The 21,251-nt window shown below is 36.3% G+C and overlaps 1 protein-coding gene across 5 annotated transcripts in view; it reads left to right on the forward strand.

The window, feature by feature from the left end:
* Positions 1–738: 738 nt before the first annotated feature.
* Positions 739–21,251, forward strand: part of DCDC2 (doublecortin domain containing 2) — a 235,350-nt gene continuing 214,837 nt past the window's right edge. For 3 of the 5 annotated variants that reach the window (XM_074206286.1, XM_074206285.1, XM_074206284.1), the window contains exons 1-3: positions 739–810; positions 2,050–2,470; positions 6,498–6,552. In XM_074206286.1, coding sequence (XP_074062387.1) covers positions 2,178–2,470; positions 6,498–6,552 — 348 coding nt within the window. In that variant the 5' untranslated portion in view covers positions 739–810; positions 2,050–2,177. The remainder of the gene's footprint in view (positions 811–2,049; positions 2,471–6,497; positions 6,553–21,251) is intronic. The other 2 variants (XM_074206288.1, XM_074206287.1) reach the window with 1 other exon arrangement.

A 21,251-nucleotide genomic window follows, 5' to 3' on the forward strand; every position in this document is an offset into this window, starting at 1 on the left:
CTCGACACCTGTTGTCACTTTTGATAAGTCACTAAAAAAATCAACAAACATTTTCTCTCCTTCACACTTCTCTCACCCCAAACTGAAAAAAACCAACAAACCTTGTAATAAATGCAAAAACAAATTCCCTCCTTGGTCATGTCCAAAAATGTGTTTCATTCTGCATCTCGCATCCATCTCACTCCGATTCCTAGTTTCCCCAGTATAATGAGAATTTGTTTAGATGATCTCTAAAATGTCTTTTGAAGATCCTACCTCCAGTCCCTCTCTTCTATTCCCTTCCTGGCTAACAGCGATAGGAACACGGTGAGTGCACAATTCATCGGGGTGGACTCCTTGCTGCCTCAAGAAAACTTCCCGCAGCCACGGGCTTTGCTTGGCCAGCACCCCCGTCCCTCGGATAGGCTCCAGGACAAGTGAACAAGCGGGGGACGCGTCTCCCTCACCCTCCCTGAGGACCCAAGCGGGCTACCGGGTGTGCTAGGCGGACTCCGCTCCCTGCGCGTGGCTGCGGTTGCTATGGAAACGGCAGAAAATAACAACTCGGTTCCCCCCTGGGTGTAGACAGTCCTCGTGCAGCAGCAGCCCAGGCAGCCGGAGGAGCCGCCGCCGCGAGCCCTCCCCGACCGCAGCCCCGCAGCTCCCCGAGCTTCCGAGCGAGCCAGCCCGCGGCGGCGGCCGGTCCCGGGGAACAGCCGCCTGCAGCAGCCGCCGCCCGGCGGGGGGCACCGCGGCCAGGCCCACTCGCCCGGCGGAGCCGAGGAGCCCGCCGCTGCTGCGCCCTGCAGCCTCCCGGGAAGGCCGGCGTCGGTATGTAGTCCTGCGCGTCGGGGGCTCCCCTTCGGGCCCCCCAACATCGCCTCTGCCAGCCGGGGAGCCCCTGCGACCCGATGCCTGCGCATTCAAATGATGCACTTGTCTGCGGTGTGAGCCGGGGGGCGGGCGGCCCAGGGCCCCCCAGGGCGGCTGCAGGTCAAGAATGGGAAGGGAAACAGGGACCCTTGGCAAGTTCTCCTCTGCTTTTCTCAGTCTCTTGCCTGCGGATGCACCTTGGGCTTCCTTGCACTGTGCTAGAGAGAGGGGAAGAGGAGTCCTGAGGGTTGCAGCCCCCTTCAACTTCTTGGTGTTGATCGGAGGGAGGAAGCAAGGAGTCCTAAGGGTTGCAGTCCTGCACCTTTATTGCTGTAGACTTTTTGGAGTTGGTAGGAGGGAGGGAGCAAAGAGAATACAACTGACTGGAAGGTGTAACAGAAACTGATTTTTTAACTATTTCTAGCTGTCGCCTTTTTCCTACCGTCTTTCCTTTATGAAACGTCCCATTTTGCATCTCCTAGCATGGAGCCTTTTTGGGGCATATGCACATCATATACGTTTTTTGCTGACTATAGCTATCTATCTATCATCTTTATCCATCTACGGAACATGTTTTTATGGGATTTATGCATATGTATATATATCTAGCTCTTGAGAGGACATTATCTGTCTGTCTGTTTATCTATCTATCTATCTATCTATCTATCTATCTATCCATCATCTTTAACCATCTACATGAAGGTACAAAATGTATTTGACATATGTATTTAATATGGTTCAGTAGCTTTATAGCTCATATAAAACACACATGTATATGTGTGTTTTATGTGATTGATACATATGTCTAGCTATTGAGAGGACATTATCTATCTATCTATCTATCTATCTATCTATCTATCTATTTATCTATCTATCCATCATCTTTACTCATCTACATGAAGGTACAAAATGTATTTGACATACGTATTTAATATGGTTCAATAGCTTTATAGCTCATATAAAACACACATGTATATGTGTGTCTTATGTGATTGATTCATATATATATGTCTAGCTATTGAGAGGACATATGCATGTTTTTGATATGAATTATGCTGGCATAGTTAAAACACCTTCCTTCTATCCTGTAATCTTGTATTCAGTCTATACATTATGTATACCAGAGAGACACCTATTAGTTTTACATCTGTTTATCCCACCAGTAGTTGATTCAGTGTATGTGTGTGTTTGTCATAGAGAGACTTCGGAAGAACTCGTTGTTATAGAAATATAGCTGTAGACTGTGCCTGAGGTTCTGACAACTACTAAGAAGCCAGCCTGCACAAGAGGAAAGAAGCAGGAAAGAGGTGGTCCTGTGGTAGAAGATGAGCAACACCAGTACAAGATCCAACTGCCTGACTCAGCCAGTAGTGAAGAGTGTACTGGTGTATCGCAATGGGGACCCCTTCTTTGCTGGACGAAGAGTGGTCATCCATGAGAAAAAGGTGTCCAGTTTTGATGTCTTTCTGAAGGAGGTGACAGGTGGGGTTCAGGCCCCCTTTGGAGCTGTCCGAAACATCTATACCCCTCGGGCAGGTCACCGAATCCGGAAGCTAGACCAGATTCAGAGTGGGGGGAACTACGTGGCAGGGGGCCTGGAAGCCTTCAAGAAACTCAAGTGAGTCATATTTGCCCTAGACTACTTCTATTTTTTTTTTTTTATTCATATGGTTGGTTTAGGAAATGCCAAACTGGGCTTTGCTTAGTTCCTATGGTTCTTTGAGTTCAGCAGAGGGAATTTCTCAATGAGAACTGACCTTTTGTGTTGAATACTCATGGGAAAGTTAATAGGGTTGAAATGGAAAGAGTTAAAAGGAGAGAGGAATTCACAAAAGAAGTATATCAGCATTATTAATGGGCTTCAAGTTTGGGCATAAAGTAAAAGAAAACTCTTTGGAATGCTACAAAAAGAAGAATGGGCAACAGTTATAGTCATCCTAGTAACTTGAATGTCTAATTTTTTATGTTCCAACATTTTGGATTCTATCTACATTTCTTTATTACTTATTTGATCTTTTTAAAAATATACCTTAACATCAATTTCTTTTTGTTCAAGAAAACTTTAATACATATCACTCTTGGGAGGAAATATAAGCATTAGAGACTTTATTAAGGAAGAGGGAAGAAAATTATTTACTTTGTATTTAATTTTTTCTTTTATAAATGTTCATTTTGCTCAATTTTGCTCAGTGATTCCAGCACAGCTGAAGGTTACCATCTCTTCTCACATTTTGATGAGATAGTATAAATCAAAACAAATAATATCTCATTTAAGGATTAAATATGGTCAGTTATACATTTTTACAGTTGAACTTCATAACAGCTCCCTGGAGTGTACATATTTTCATCCCCATTTTATAGATGAGAAGATTGAGGATTATAGCGTTTGTGGCTAACCAAAGTCATTTATTTAATTGATTAAATAAGTGGTTAAAGTTTGACTCAAGGGCATAGATCTAGAGCATGAAGGAACTTCACAGGTGTTCTAGTCAAACCCTCTCATTTTTTTTTTTTTTTTTTGTAGATGAGGGAGTAGAGATCCCAGGAGGCTAAGTGACTTTCTCAGCGTTACATAGGCCCTAAGGGTCAGAGTCAGGATTTAAATTCACTTCTTTTGATCTCTTAGTACACTTTTCATTCCACTGGAGCACACTTTTCCCCCTTTAGTAGAAAAACTATGAGATATCAATGTGTGATTCTTTTCTGTGCTTGGTAACATATCTAACATTGGGTAGATCATGTTTGATTTTCAGTATTAGGGTAATAGAGATTCAAAAACTAGGAGAAACCTTTAGAAGTCATCTTGATCAAATCTTTCATTTTATATATGGTTGACCAAGATTTGTATATTTTAAGTGGGAGAACTAGCATATAAAAGCAGACCACATGATTCTGAATTCATCATTCTTTCCTTTACATGATAATTTTTATAGTGAACACATTTTCAGTGGGAATAATGTTCTGGTTTAGTTCCTGGAAATCTATCAACCAATTGTGCACTATAGTCCAGGTATTGGGGATACAGATGCAAAAAAAGAAACAATCACTAGAAATTCTTTATTTGATTCTTTTGGTTCCTTGAAATTTTCAGATTAAAAGATAAAAACAAATATTAATCTATTCCATATAGTTACTGCACATCACAATAGATGTAAAGTATACTTCACAAGAAGTTTGTCAGGCAGCTAAGTGGTTCAATTGATAGACTGGCATATTCATAGTCAAGGACTGAGTTCAAATCCTTTCGCAGATACTTACTAATTGGACAAGTCACTTAGCTTTTTTTGACCTCAGTTTCTCATCATTAAAATAAGGAAGATAGTAGTTCTCATATTACAAGATTTTTTGAGGATCAAATAAGCTTAAATCTTTATCTATATGTATCTATATCACTATGAAAATCTTAAAGTGATAAAACAATGCTAGTTATTATTGTGAAATCAAATATTACAAGAATTGGGAGACTAGAGTATCAGTTTCTGCTTTCAATTACAACTGGTTGCTGAATATCCTGTTATAAAAGTTTTTCTAGGGTTGACTGATTTTAATTTATGCTAGAAACAGGAATTTCTATTACAGTGATGCAATCCTAATGGAATTAAGTCTTAACTTAAAAAAATTGAATTTGTGGGTTTATGAAATGAAATGAACTAGCAGAAGGAAACCGATGAAAGTTCCAAGATGTAATTTGTGTGTTGTCATTCATTCAGGGTCAGTCTTTTTTTTTTTTTTGAACTGGGGGAGGGAAGTCCTAAAAGTCCTATTAATACCTGTGCCATTTAGACATTTCAAAAAATGAAGGTAGTAGTTCATATTTTGAAAGTAATTTTTATTTTACATTATACTGACTTTTACAGCTTCAAAGAGAGATAGTGGAAGAAAGGAGCAAGTTCATACATTTTTAAATGAAAGTAAGCAACTTTCAACCCTGAATGCCTTATACCCAAATTTTATGGTTTTGCTAATAGATTCCTAGATTTTTTGCTTTTGGGACTCAAATAAAGTTCTGTCAATCTATTTATTTTATTATATTATACTGTATAATATATTATACAGTATAATATATAATATAATATAATAATATATTATATATTATACTGTATAATATATTATACAGTGAGACAACATGGCATAATGGATGGAGAGTTATATGTGGTATCTGGAAAATCTGAGTTCAACTTCTATCAAGGGAACCCATAAACTTTTTTCACTTAGACCAGTTGCTTTTAACCTCTGAGTTTCAGTTTCCTCAGCTGTAAAATGGGAATTATAGTATCTACCCCAGGGTTGTTATTAAGAGCTTAGTGAACTTTAAAATAGCTTATGAATATAGCTATTATTATTAAAGAATATTGAGAAATTTTATTTTAAAAGAGATTGTTATTTTAGTAGTCAGAAAAGTCAGTCTCTGTGTCACCACACTTACTGATTGTGTTGATCTGAAGTCAGTTCCCTGTATCTGGTGATTAGAAAGATCCTGGGCTAGGTGAAGTGTAAGGAAAAATTGGGCCATTATAACATAAAATGGTTCCTGCAGTTCAGATTACGGACAACTTCTCAGGTGTGAGAGATGACACATTTGCTTACATAGTCTAAATATATATGTGTGTGTGAAGGAGAGGATTGTTGATTTTCATATATGTACATTTTGCTTTAAGGGACCTTTTTTTTGTTTGAATGTTTTTTTCTAATTAGTATCTGGACAAAAATGGAAATCTTTATCCTACTTTGTAAGTTTTATATAACTGAAAGATTTAATCTGATAAAAGAGCAGCTTGATAGAAAATTAAATGTTATAAAATAGGTAATATGAAAAAATTTTACATTGGTAAGAAATACATTTTTAGCATTCAATATAATTTATTTTATTTGATATTTTATTTTTCCAAGTACATATTATGAAGGTTGTTGACCAATTCTTATGTGTGTACTGTTCTAGAAAGTGTTTGAATTAATGGAAGCAGATAAATCCAATATACCATCATTATAATAGGAAAAATAAAAAAAATTAGGAACTTCCAGAGGTCACCACCCAAACCATCTTTCTGTCTCTGAGTATACCTGAACCATTCTAGATGGATCAGTATCTAATCTATCTTAAAGTACTCTAGAGATAAAAAATTTCCTGTCTTTCTTTGATATGTTACTCTAGTGCTTACAATTAGTAAGTTCTTCATTTTATTTTACCCAAATGTTTCCTGTTGCAATGTAATCCCCCATTTTCTTTTCTTCTTTTGTTGACAAAGATATAAAATATCAGGCTTTATAAATTGTCTTTCAAATTAGAATCTATGTAGGAAGCAGGAAGCTACTAAATAAATTGAGGAGTTAATGATTATGGAAATAATGATCAGTAAGCTCTTTAATATAAGTATCTGTTTCTGTGGTTTCTGGCTTTTTGAAACCGAGAGAAGAAATCATCAAGTTAATGATGCAGAAAGTAGTTCTTGCCATTAATTTTTTAAGAAACAAAATTTTTTAATATGATTTGCTATTTGAATTTTAAACAGTTCTTTGCTTAACAAATATAGATCTGAATATTCTTTTACAGTTTGTCATATTTTTGTTAATTGTTAGCATATATTGATTATCTTAATCAAATGCTATGAAAATGACATTTATTTATTTGTTTGTTTGTTTTTCAGCTACCTGGACATAGGAGAACCAAAGAAGAGATCAATGGAAGTTGTTAATTCAGAGGTAATCCTACCACATTTAAATTTTTTAAAAGTCCTATTAATACCTGTGCCATTTAGACATTTAAAAAAATGAAGGTACTAATTCATATTTTGAAAGTAATTTTTATTTTACATTATACTGACTTTTAAAGCTTCAAAACAATTCATTTCTTGTTTTGGGCATGAGGCAATATATAATAATAGCAGCAATGGGCATTATGTACCCATTGCCTATTTCTTGTGGTGAAATTCTTAGGAATTTTTGCTAAATGAGACGGGACTATGAACCCTGACAAAAAATCCTATTTCTTTCTCACATTCATTTCTCTAAACATACCACTTATCCCCAAGATGATATAGTGAGAAAGAGAGCCCAGTTGTTGAAATAGCAAATAACCCTTTGGAAGTTGAGTGCCTTTGCTAAAGATATCATCAAGTTGAGTTAGATTGGATGATTTATTAAACCTACTTAGTCCCTTTATATTTTGATTTTATGTCTTTTGTTCTTTGTGCTCATCTGCTAAAATGAAGGAAATTTTAAAAGTGGCATCTCAGTCCTGGATGCTTCACTGGTTTTGTTTTTAGTAGTTCAGAGAATTACTCTGATTTTCATGAAAATGACAAAGTTGAACTTCAACCAAAGTAAAGGCTTCTTTGAGGATTTGGAACAAACCATATTTAACAAGCACATTTAAGGTACCAACCCCTCTAAAATCTCAACAGGACTTTTAGGAATCTTGTGTAAAGTTTCATAATTTTATTTATGAAATTATATACTAAAAGGGAAGTCTAGTCAACAGAGTCAGAAGTTGAGATGGAAGTTTACCTTTTCCCAGTGTTCTTTCCCTTCCCATTTCTACTTTGTGCAAGAAATAACATCTTTGGGTTTGTCATATATATTATTAGGGTAATGGAACACAGAAAAAATTCCCTTTAGCATTCCTGGGAGAATGCTTTCTTCTCCCATCCTGTATATGTAATCTTTATTGCTAAATAAATATAAATAAATGCATAGTTATTTGAAAGACTGGGGAGCAACACACTTCATTATTGAAATTATTTGGAACAGGCGATTCCTAAATACAACTTCACAAAGAAATAATTTTAATTTGTGCTATGAAATTTTAAAAAGAATATTTTCAATAACATCCTTAAATATTATTTTCAATGTTTGCAAATTTATTGTTCATGAAAGTGACAAGGATATATTTCTATTTATTTTTACAATAAAACTAAAAATTTAGAGTCATTTATCTGTAGTATGATAAAAATTAATAGATTGATGAGGATTCTAATTCTTTTGTGAAGAATAGCTATTTGTTCAGCTTAAGACAGCTTATGTTTATGTTTAGCTTATGACTTGCTTATAGATATCAATGTAGGCAAGTATTAAGTGAGCATAGATTACTCCTGTTAAATATAAAATTATAAAATTCAAACCATTTAAACAAAATGTATTTACTTTGGATTCTGATGTATTTAATAAAAACAGACCATGTTGCTAATTATCCTTAGCAATAGAAACAGAAGGAAAAACTTTAATTTATGCTTATTATTCTTTTCTTTTGGGGACCCCAATTCATCTTTGCTCTTTATTGTTGACTTGTCATCTATCTAAATCTATTCTAATATGTGAATAGCTGCCCCACCTTGGTGGTCACAGGAATTTCCCTTCTGACCTCTTAAGAGATTTTCCTTTTCTCTTTCTTCCTTTCCCACTTTGTCAATGTAGACCTTGCTATTACATGGAACCCTAGTGTTGTTTTTGTGATTCCTGTTCCTTTTCTATTCCTCAATGTTTCTATTTACTCTGATTAATGGTAGGCTCCAGAGTCAGCAAATTTGAAGAGGAATCAGAAGCAGAGGGTGAAGTGCAAAGGGATAAATGAAAAAGGGAGAAGGAGAGGGAAAACCCAGGCCCACAACCTTTCTAAGCTAGCCTATTTGATCCTCTCCCCACAGCATTGACCTGGGGATGTCTGCCAACTTTTCTTATTATTTAGACTTCTTTAGAAGTTAGAACTTTCTTAAACTCTTCCTTAGAATTCATGTTGTATTCTGCTTCTCTTACCTCTCCCTCTTTCTGCCTATTATCCTTCCATTTTTCATAATCTTTACTCTGTTGCATCTGGAACAATGCCTGATTCAACTCTTTGTTCTACCCAACTCCATTTGCTACAGCCTCTTACCCAGGATATAGGAACCACCCTGTCTGCAAGGGGAGAAAGTCACTCAACAACCATTTATTAAGCACTACTATGAAAGTGAGCACTGGAAAGACAAAAAAGGCAAAAATGTGATTCCTATCTTCAAGGAGTTCACATTCTAATAAGGGAAGACAATATGCAAAAACTTTTTGTATAAATGTACATAAATTTTCAGCGTAAATGGAAGAAACCTTAGAGGGAAGGCATTGCTCTGTGTGTATGTATGTGTGTGCTTGCATGTGCATGTGCGTGTGCATGTGTGTATGTGTGTGTGTGTGTGTGTGTGTGTGTGTGTGTGTGTGTGTGTGTGTGTATGGCTGCCAGAGGCTTCATGACAAGGTAGGATTTGAGCTGATTCTTGAAAGAAACCAAGGAAATCAGGTGATGGAGGTAAGGAGGTCAATTGGGAGGGACAGCAAGGCCAGTGCTGCTTGATTGTAGAGTACATTAAAGAGTAAAGTATAAGAATGTTGGAAAGGGAGGAAGGGGTCAGGTTGTAAAAATTTTTAAATATGAAACATATGACTTTATATTTGATTCCAGAGATAATAAGGGAGCCACTGGATTTTATTGAATAGAAGGTTCTATTCTTGGTTCTATTGACCACCAAGGTGGGACAGCTATTCTTATATTAGGTTTGATATAGATAGATATAAACTATGACAAGAATATAGTCAGATCTGTGTATTAGAAAAGTTGACTTAGAATGAAGGCTAGAATAAAGGGGGGAAAAGATGTGAGGCAGGGAGACCAACAAAAAGGCATTGCAATAGTCTAATTGTAAGATGATGAGAATCTGGAACCAAGTTAGTGACTATGTGATGAAAAAGTAAGTATATAAAAGATGTGAAGGTAGAAATAAGAAAACCTAGAAATATACTGGACATATGAAGTGATTAAAGATCAGGGATCAAGGATAATGTCCAGTTTGCAAGCCTTTGTGACTGGGAGGATCATCAGTTAGAAGTAGTTGGTGATGAAAGACTGGAGCTCTGTAGAGAGGATAGGACAGTATATCTGGGAATCATCTGCAAAGCATTGATAATGGAAACTTAGGAAGTTTACCCAGTAAAATCATGCAGATGGAGAAGAAAAGAGAACTCAGAACAAAATCTTGAGAAACACCCATGGATAGTGGGCATGCCATGGAAAAAGAACCTGAAAAGAATGAGCAGGGATAATCAGATAGAGAGGAGGATTAGGAAAGAGAAGTATTATGAAAACCTAGAGAGGCGAGAGTATTTTGGAGAAGTAGCTGATCAATAGTTTAAAAGACTGCTAAGAGGTTAAGCAAGATGTTTTGGGAAAAAACAGTGCTAGGTTCTGGAGGACTGAATTCAAATTTGGCCCTAGGCACTTGACACTTACTAGTGGTGTGACCTTGGGCAAGTCACTTAACCTTAGTGACCTCGCAAAAAAAAGGAGAAAGAAAGGAAAAAAAGGCCTTTAGAGTTGGCAATTAAGTGTTAACTGAGGCAAAGGATATCAAGGCTTTGGTTATCAAGGCTATGTTGGGAGATATGCTGCTGGCATATTTTTCCTTGGAAACATTATCTAAGAAGGTGGTTAAGTTCTCATGTGTGTATAAAAATACATATACAAACACCCAAATCTAGCCATCTGTCTTGTTTGTCCATCTGTCCTGTCTGTCTGTCTAACTCTCTATCACTAGCCCTGAGATTTCAACAGTATAGGAAACTCTGGGAAAGAACTTATACCAAAGCAGATCAATTATTTCCCCTGCAATTTATAGTCCTAAAGACAGTTGCCTAGGGAACTGAGAGGTTATGTGATTTGCCCAGGATCAAGTAGCCAGTTTGTGCCAAAGAGAAGACTGAAACCTCAGTCTTTCAGACCCATCTGACTATCCACTGTGCCAAGTTTCTTCTAGGTTATCCATGCATTATAAACTATTGCTATATATATTGGTAATATATATAATAACTGTTGTCTATATTGCTGTATGGCATGATATATTGTAACACAGTATACTGTACTGTAATATATTATCATATAGTATCTTATTCTTAGCTATATTATGCCATATATTGTAATAATATAGTATTTTAGACACATTATAAATCAGATAAAATTTTGTGAGCTGTCTTGGGAACTTAACCACCATTTATAGCATTGTTTCTATGGAAAAATGCTTTTTGATTGCCAGATGCTGACGAAAATTTTTTGCAATGGAAATTCTTATTTTCATGGAATCACATAATCTCAGAATTGGAAAAAAATCAGACATCATTTTGTCCTTCTATAAGGACAATTCTCTCTACAACATGTCTGACAAATGATCATCCAACTTTTTCTTGAAGATTTTCTGGGTGGGGGAATATGTTGCCACAATTTCCTTCTTCTCCTTGCTCCCCCTTGTAGCTCATTTTACTTTTGGAGAGTTGTCATTTTTTAGAAGTTTTTTTCTAAAAGGTCTAAATGTAAATTTCTGCCAATTTAACCTAGTTTTTTTCCCTCTAGGGACAGACAGATCATCCCAGTCAAATCTTTATTTGAATTGATTCCTCTTCAAATACTTAAAAGACAGCTATTCATTCTACCCTGTCTTTTTACCCTGAGTAAATATCCCCAATTCCTTCAGTAGAGTGGAACTGGTGTGGAGCAATGGCATTTAGAGCCAAGGTCCTGAATTCAGTGCATACTACCAGAACTTTTTCATTTGCTTAGTAGCAATAAAACTTAGTTCTTAGTTAACAAGAGAAATCAGATGAAATAGGAAGCTAACAGGTAGTAGTCTGGAGTACTACACTTGCTGTGATGGCCATCTTTTTGCCAGTATCCTAGGATCCCTTACTCCTTAGCATATGGCAGTGTCCAGTCCTCCGCCCCAATCTGAGGACTCATTTTGTACTGTGTTCCCCAATAGGGCTTATGATATTTGCTCTAGCCCCCAAATCCTTAGTTATAACTTTGATTGGAGCTTCAAAAGTTGTCCTTTTAACACAGTCATAGATGATTAGTTACGATTATCCTCTATGCTTTTTCCAGCAGAGTTTTGCTACAATGTAGTAATTTTTCCAGTCTGGGGTTTACTAGAGCCAAAGGATTATGGTAAATTTTTGGGAAGAATGACCATTGTCCAATAGGATTGCTCTTTTAAATAATTTAGAGAGGATAGTATTCAGATATTTTAATGTAAGGTCATAATAAACTTCCAAACTGTTAAAGACATGCCAATTTCACATTGATCTTTGTTAAATTCTTTTGTAGTTCTGGATTGTTCTGAATATTCGATTTGGTTAGGGTTATGAAGGATGACGAAAGATCTACTAGTTTCCTTTTAGGGAGAAGACAGAAAGAACTGGAAATCATTCTCCTTGATCTCATCAATCCATGTAACTGCCACTTAGGAATGAAAGAAAGAATAATAGAAATGGAAAGGATAAAGAAAAGAGGGTTAGAAAAGAATAGAAAGATTACTTTGGAATGGGTTTTCCTGTTCTAACATAGGGGAATTAGAATTAAAAAAATTCAACAGAGCACCCTTCTCTTTGCTTTTTCAAAAACTGATCTTCTTGATGATGCCTAGCATAGTCCTTTGCATGTACTAAGAACTTAATAATATTTATTAATAATAAAATTATATAAATAAATATTCATATAAACAAGAAATAACATTAATAGATATTTAAGCAATATTTATTAACATATCTATAGTTTTTATTTGATTGAATTGAATTGAAGGTGAGTCAGCCCCTTATAGATTTGTCTGTGATGTCAGTCAGTAAATAAAAAAAATCAAGTGTGCCCAATACTGTACTAATCACTGGAGATCCAAAGATAGAAAATACCCCTATGCTCAAACAGAGGTCTCAAGAAACTCAGAGTCTAGTGGGGGAGGCAACATACAACTAAATATAACCAAGGGATAAAAAGGAAAAAATGCAGATAATCAATAGTGGGAAGGCACTAGAATCAAGAGGGGGGAATTATGAAAGAATTCTTATGAAAAGTTTTTTTACTGAGACTTGAAGGAGGCAGAGATGAAGAGAGAATTCTTGGCATGGAAGACAATCAATGAAAATACCTAGAGTCAGAAGATGGAATGTATTGTTTGGGCAAATGCTACTGTGAATAGAGGGTTTACATTGGAGTAAGGAATTCTTGAGTTCAAATCTTGTCTCAGATATTAATTGTGACCTTGGGCAAGTCACCTAGCCTCTTTTGCTTAGAAGGCAACTTGGTGACTCAGTGGATAGAGTACTGGGCATGGATTCAGGAGAACCTGAGTTTAAGTCTGTCCTTGGATCTAGCTGAGTCACTTTATTTCCACTAGCCTTAATCCACTGGAGAAGAAAATTTGCAAACCACTTCAGTATTTTTGCTAAGAAAACTCTATGGACAGTATTATCCATAGGGTCTTGAAGAGTCAGACACAACTGATTGTCCAAATAACAAGAAGGTCATTGTCACTGTGTTGCAGAGTATATAGAAGGGGTGGAGTATAAGATGTGAGAATACCAGAGAGGTAAATATGTGGGTCAGCCTATGAAATTTGAACACTAAACTAAAGATTTTACATTTGATTTTGGAAGAGATTTGGAGCCACTGGAGTTTATTGAGTAGGAGCATGATATGTCAGACCTCTACTTTAGGAAATCACTTTGACAGCTGAGTGTGGGCTGGAGTGGAGTAGAAAGAAATGGACTTGTGGCACATAAACCAAGCAGCAGGCTTTTTCAGTAGCCAAGATTGCAAGATATCATCCACAATGGGAACTGTTCTTCACTCTTCATTCCCTGGCAGCTTTTTAATCATGTCTTCCCTCAAGATTGTACAGCAGAGTGATCTTTAAATGATTAGTCATTGTTCACTTTAGAGCATTCTCTTTCTGTTTCCCAGTTTCTTCTTAGGCGTCATATTTTATCTTTGTCCTCTGCCATCCTCTGTCCTGTCCCAGTTCATTAAACACTTCTTTATTTAATTGAAATAGGTCCTATTATCTTATCTTCTGTTTGTTTTTAATTTTATTTCCTCCCCCATTCCATGTATAGACAATTTTTAACATTCATTTAAAAAACAAATTTGAGTTCTCCCTTCCTCCCTCAATTTCCCCTTTCTTGAGATGGTAATCAATTTGAAGCAGTCTCTATGTTAATTATGTTGTGAAAGTAAAAGCTGACAAAAAATCCAAGAAAAATAAAGTAAAAAAGTATGCTTTGATTTACATTCGGATTCCATCATTTTTTTCCCTCTGGTGATGGATATCATTTTTTATTACAGATCCTTTGGAATTCACTTGGGCCATATTATTACTGAGAATGGTTATGTCATTCACAACTGCTGTACAATATTGCTTTTACTGTGTACAATATTCTAGTTCTGCTCACCCTACTTCATATTAGTTTATTTAAGCCATTCCACCTTTTTCTGAAACCACCCCTCCGGTCATTTCTTTTTCTTTTTCTTTTTTCTCCAAGGCAGTGGGGTTAATTGGCTTGCCCAAGGCCACACAGCTAGGTAATTATTAAGTGTCTGAGGTTGGATTTGAACTCAGGTATTCCTGACTTCAGGGCTGGTGCTTTATCCACTGAGCCACTTAGCCACCCCACCCTCTGATCATTTCTAATAGAACAATAGTATTCCCTCATAATCATATACCACAACTTGCTCAGCAGTTACCCAGTTGAGAGGCATCCCTTCAATCTCCAATTCTTAACTATTATGAAAAGAGCTGCTATAAATATATTTGGTTTATAGATCTAGTAGAGTTTTACTGAATCAAAGGGTATATACAGTTTTATCACCCTTTGAACATAGTTCCAAATTACTCTCCAGAATTGGATCAGTTCATAACTCCACCCTAATTTTTATAGTGTCCCAATAGTGTCTCAGTTTTCCCACATATTCCCCAGCATTTATCATTTTTTCTCTTTAGTCATATTAGACTTTTTTTTTTAGTTTTTGCTAGGCAATGGAGTTAAGTGGTTTGCCCAAGGCCACACAGATAGGTAATTATTAAGCATCTGAGAGACTGGATTTGAACCCAGGTACTCCTGACTCCAGGGCTGGTGCTCTATCCACTGCGCCACCTAGGTTTTAATATATCCTATCTTCTTTATGTTTTTTGGAAAAAACCAGGATCTATCTTTCATTTCACTAATTCCCCTCACCAGTCTTCCTAGTGCAACCAGGACTTTCTATCTCTTCCCCTTCCTCTCCCTACCCTCATTGAGTACTTGAAAAAGCCTGATCCTAGGGCAGGTAGGTGGCACAGTGGATGATAGAGCACCATCCCTGGAGTCAGGAGTTCAAATGTGACCTCAGACACTTAATAATTATCTAACTGTGTGATCTTGGGCAAGTCATTTAATCCCATTGCTGTGCAAACCCCTCCCCCCAATAAATAAACCTGATCCTTTTTACTTAACATAAGTACAACATGGATTATATGTCCTAAAATCCTCCCCAGTCACTTTCTCTAGATTTTCTTTTCTTATATTTCTGCACATCTTCTACTAGTTTCCTTTATGGTTAACTGAATGCTTCTTACCATTTCCTAGTCAGAGTCTAATTCTACCTCTCAGGCTCCAATGTTGTCCTGGTTCATATTCCTATCCTACAACTCTCCTGTTGTTAATGTCTATCTGTCTCAGTTATAAATCTGTAAATTTGTTGCTCATTATAAAACCAATCTCTCTCAAATTCATATTTCTATGTAACATTTAGGTTAATGGTATCAGTTATGTGGCTTGGAAGCTACAATTGCAATGACTATTAACTCAAAGAGTAATATCACTAGTATGATATGTGGTTACTTGAACTAATATGTAATACTTTAATAAGAAGGTTAAAAATCATCCAGAGAGCAATGTACATGCAGCTAGAGGGCATAAGTAGGCTGCAACATATTACCAGTGAAGCAGAACAAGGGACATAAAGGATACTATCAGAATTGTATGAGGGAAATGAGATGGGCTGATCACATAATGAGAGCAAAGCATAGCTAGTGTTCTCCATTAGCATCCAGGTCTCCTTTCAAAGTTCTCTATGTAGGACTTAAGGGAGGAAATGTTCAAAGTTTTTCCTTGATGGGAAAATGAGGGTTAGTGTGGCTTTCCCATATTTGAGCCTAAACTCTTCTGTGCTACAAGTTGGAAACATTGTGATGCAATAGAAAAAAAATCATGAAGAGGGAATAAGGAGATAAAATCATGTTGGGTGTTCAAAGATATAACCTTTGGAAAATACCCACCTTGCTATGATCTTAGATCCATTGATGTAATAGAGAAATGAGAAGAATGGAAGATTTTAGACTTCCTTTAAAATTTATGGAGATTGCTTTTTTGTTTTTGTTTTTGTTTCTCTAGCCTTCAGAACGGTATCTGATCTATGGTAGACACTTAACAGATACTTGTGGCTTGATGTGAAGAGCAGGAAGTTGCATGTAACATGAGAGCTATAGTCTGCTCATGACTTGTCTAAAAGAAAACATATGACCACTGAAGGGAATACTTTTAAAGAAGCATGTATCTGAAGAGAATATTCTTTAATACACATCTGCATCAATGCTATCAATGTATTAATTGTTGATTGTCAAAGAGCCTGGATTATACCTGTTAATTTTTTTAACTGGAGTTTCACCATTAGTGGATTACTACTCTTTGTATCTTGAGGACCCCATTCAGTTTTTCTTCTAATTTGTTATACATATAAATACACACATATATGATATATATATATATATATATATATATATATATATATATATATATATATATATATATATATATGAACTAGATTACAATCTGGCACATATTAGAGTATGAGTTGTTTTGTGCTACAAGTTGGAAACATCATGGTTGCGTGGAAAGAATCATGAAGAGGGCATAAAGAGATGTCAGTTCAAATGCTTTTGCTTATCTGCCCTAATATGGTTTTCTTTAGGAGGAGGTAAGCTTCTTCAAGATTTTTCTTAAATGAACACTTCTTGTCCATGTAGTCTGCTTGTAATGCATTGGCAACACAGTTGTCAGTGATTTCATCCCATGAATTCTTTTTCTATGCTTTGTTGATGTTGTTCCTACATTCTCAGCACTTAGCATAATGCCTTTCACATAGTAGATGTTTTAATAAGTATTCTTTGAATTAAAGACCTGGCTCTGCTACCTATTACCTGTGTGATCTTGGATGAATCAAAGTAGCCCAAATTAAAGGCACTAACTAGATTTGGAGATATAAGGTCTAAGTTCAAATTCTGAGTTGGTCACATATTATCTGTGTGACCCTGGGCAAATTATTTAATGTTTTTGGGTTGCAGCTTTTTCATCTGTAAAATTAGAATGTTGTCCTGAGGGACCTTGTAAGGTCCCTTTCAACTCTTAATCAATGAACCTATTAGCCTTTTCCAGAGGTAGCTAGGTGGTACAGTGAATAGAATTTCAAACCTGGAGTCAGAAAGACCTGAGATCTAATCCAGCCTTGGACACTTACTAACTCTGAGACCTTGGAAACTCACTTAACCCTATTTGCCTCAGTTTCATCATCTGTTAAATAAGATGAAGAAGGAAATGGCAAACCACTTCAGTATCGTTGTCAAAAAACCTCCAAAAGGATCAGAAAGAGTCATATATGACTGAAAATGACTAAGCAGCTTGAGCTTTCTCTAGGCTTTCTTCATCTGTAAATCTGAGAGGGATGAGGCTTAAACCATGTTAGAATTCCCTTTGACTTCTGTGGGTAACTTCAAATAATGCCCCTTATCCCTCAATTTATGAAATAGATTTTTAAGTCTTTGTATACTACCTTCTATTTGTTTCTCTCAGTTCTAGGGTTAAATTAGTTTTAATTTTATTTTATAGTTTTGGATTTTTTGACATCAGATCCTCCTGATGAGGAAGTCTCTCTGCCAGAAGCTACCAGTACATAGCCTGCAACTTGGAGACCTAGAGAGAATTGTCTGGGGCACTGAAAGGTCAAATTGCTATTTTTTTCCTCTCTTAAATTAGTAATGTTTGAATAATATTCACACAAATCTGTATTTGCAGTGGACTGTAATTGTTTTGAATTTCTGATTGGTGCACTTTGGTTGTCATTTTGAATCAGAATCTATCTTTTGTGGTAGAACTTAGTGTGGAAACACTCTATTATCAGTCATCATTAATGGCATTTTTATAGTGCTTTAGGGATTAGAAAGTGCTTTTATTTTCATTATCTCATTTAAGTTGTACTCTGGGTTTTTTGGCTAATTCTTGATGGTTTAGCTTTGTCTATAATAAGGGGAGGGAAGGTAGTATAGGTAACTGAAATATATTTGCAGTTGACAATTGTTTCAACCTCTTTTTCTAAGCTACCAAAGTATTTTCCCGAAAATAAGACCTAGCCAGAAAATATTGCATAATTTTTTTCAGGATACTCTTTAATTTAAGTTCTACCTCCAAAATAAGCCCCAGTTAAAATTGTCAAGCAGATAGATGGGCACATTTAGTAGTCTGTTGTAGCACATGATGGATTATTGAATTATAAAATAATATATAATTAAATATAAATAAATAGTATTTTTGACATTAATATTTAAAATAAATGATACTGGTCATTATCATTAAATATTTGTCAATACCGAAATGGGTGCCTTTGAATGAGAGGTAAGCACCTATGTAAACAGAAGAACTTGAAAACTTATGAATGACCAATCAGAGTACAGACACATGAGCAACATGCACATTTGATAACATCTGGATGGAAAGAAAGCCCTACTTAAGGGCAAGAAAGATTAGATTGGATGTGTTTTAGGCATTTTTGTTCTTGAGAGTGAAAAAGTCTGGTGTGCACATGAACATTTATAAGGAAGTCGGTCGATTTAAGAGTATCCTGCCACTTGTTTTGTGAAGTGACCAAAGAGGTTGGCTAGTCTGGGATTCAGTCAGCACTCCACATGCTAGACATGAAGAACTTCTTTGCAGAGAGAAGACTAGATCAAATAATGATTCCCACAGGATTGACTGCCTGGCTCCAGACTCTTGATATTGCTATAAATAAACCATTCAAGGACCATTTGCACATGAAAATTAGTGACTATATTGAAAATAGAATGGAGAGAAATTAGTGTGGAGACTTTGTGCAGCTTAAGCCTGCAAGAGATTGTGACTTGATTGAAGAATTCATGGGATAAATCACTGACAACTGCATTGCCAATGCATTACAAGTAGACTACATGGACAAGAAGTGCTCATTTAAAAAAAGTTCTACTGCTAGACATGAGAAATTGGGACCAAAGTTTCTAAAGGAAATGGAGTCACAAGAAATAAAGGCTGGAATTTGAGGTTTGGAGTTATAACAATGTTCTAGAAGAAGATAACTTGATTGTATTTGAAAAAAATGCAGATTTTTGCATATTAATAAATGAATAAATGTAGATTGTCATGCATAAAAAATATGACACTCCCTTGAAAACAAGCCCTAATGTGCCTTTTGGAACAAAAATTAATAAAAGATTTGTCTTAGTTTTGGGGAAATACAATACTTAGGAGGTTTTTTTTGTGAGGCAATAGGTTAGGTATCTTGCCCAAGGTCACACAGTTAGTAAATATCAAGTGTCTGAGGCTGCATTTGGACTCAGGTTCCCCTGACTCCAGGGCCAAAATGCATTTGACTCTATTCACTATGCCATCTACGTGCCCTACTACTTACATTTAAAAAGCTATTTTTGTATTTGTGGAGCTTTAGTTCCTTTTGTTGCCCCTTCATTTGTTGGGAGAGGTACTATCAAGAAGTTAAAAGACAGGCAGCACATGAGCTCATTGAGGATTGGAACTGTGCAAACACCTCCCCCCCCAACAAAATATCTTTATGCTTCCAGCACCTAGCACAAGACTTTGAACAAAGGAATAGGGACTGACCCTGTGATTCCTAGTTGAGGGAACCTCCTTTATCAATGCAGGTCAGCATTTTATCTACCACTTGGAGTCTTAGATTCCTGAGACAATAAGTGACTAGATTAATATGTGACAGAGGTAGGATTTGAATTTTTGTGTTTCTGACTTGGAGGTTACCTCTCTAACTGCTTCACCATGGTGCTTCTGCCTTGAACATACTGGGCTTAATCCATGTATGTTGAATGAATGAAGAGAACACTTTCTTCATCTGTGATTTGTACACCTTTTTTTTTTAGATTTTTTTTTTTGCAAGGCAAATGGGGTTAAGTGGCTTGCCCAAGACCACACAGCTAGGTATTTATTAAGTGTCTGAGGTCACATTTGAACTCAGGCACTCTTGATTCCAGGGATGGTGCTCTATTCACTGCGCCACTTAGCCACCCTGATTTGTACATCTTGGTAGATTTTGAATGATCTCTGCTCATTGGCCTCTGAATGTTTATTGCCCACTTTCTGCTTCTAGATGAGCCGTTGAAAACCAGCTGTTTAAGCACTAGTTGCTTAAACCAAACATTTTATGGGATTCATAGAATTTCTGTACATTAATTCTTTTTATGTTGTAATGACACGAGTTACAAGTTGCCAAGTAAACCACTGCAAAATGTGAACTATGACACCTTTGAACTGTTCCCATGGTTAGCAGAATTCTTTCTTCCAACAGACTTCCCTCCTTGAATGTATTAGTGCTGCTTTGTGTTTTGATTTGTGGAGACTTGGGAATTATATTCATCCCCTTGGGGTATAAAAAAGTCAACAGGAGAGCATGGAGTAAAGAGGGAAGAAAGGAAAGATGAGAAGTGTTGGCAGACTTCTAAAATCTTGAATCTTTGTCTACCTTGCAAACTTTGTCTGAACCTTGGTTATATTTCAGGTTGGTAAACAAACTCAGAAGAATGGTTTATGGTTTTTAATCTCATTATCAAAGCTCAACAGAGGTCTAATTTATGTTTAATAAAATGTGCAACCTCTAGTTTGAGCATACCATAAGGTTTCTACTTAAAGACTTACTCTTGAGTTTGAGATTCTAAAAATTAAATGGGTGTAATTATTAACTTGACTGTAGGTAGGCATGGGGGCTGTGTGGTTTAACTCACTAATCTTTCAGCTCTGGAATTCTGGGTTCAAAGGGACATTTTCAAATAGTTAAACTCCTAAGTATGTCTGCAGTTAGCATGGAGAAAGCTTTACAGATTATATGTTTTTCAAGTGAAGTTTCTTCACTTCTAGAATTTTGGGGGTATTCAAAACCTTCAAACAAATGATCATTCCTATTCCAAATAATTTAGAAGTCTTATTTTGAATGCTATTAGTTGGTTATATTGACAATGCTTATATATACACACACACACATATGGAGAGAGAGGAGAGAGAGGAGAGAGAGAGAGAGAGAGAGAGAGAGAGAGAGAGAGAGAGAGAGAGAGAGAGAGAGAGAGGTGTATGACCATGACAAAGCTCCTTCAAGAATTAAAATTGTGTTTGTGGGGCAGGTAGAGAAAGGAGAGGCAGGAGAGAATATAAGAATGCCTTTGTTCTGTGGTAAAGGGTGAAATTATTATGCAAAGAAGGCCATGTGTAAAACTAGAAAATACTAGTCCGTTAAACACTTTGAGAATATAATC

This window comes from Macrotis lagotis, chromosome X, assembly GCF_037893015.1.
Source record: "Macrotis lagotis isolate mMagLag1 chromosome X, bilby.v1.9.chrom.fasta, whole genome shotgun sequence".
Lineage (NCBI taxonomy): Eukaryota > Metazoa > Chordata > Mammalia > Peramelemorphia > Peramelidae > Macrotis > Macrotis lagotis.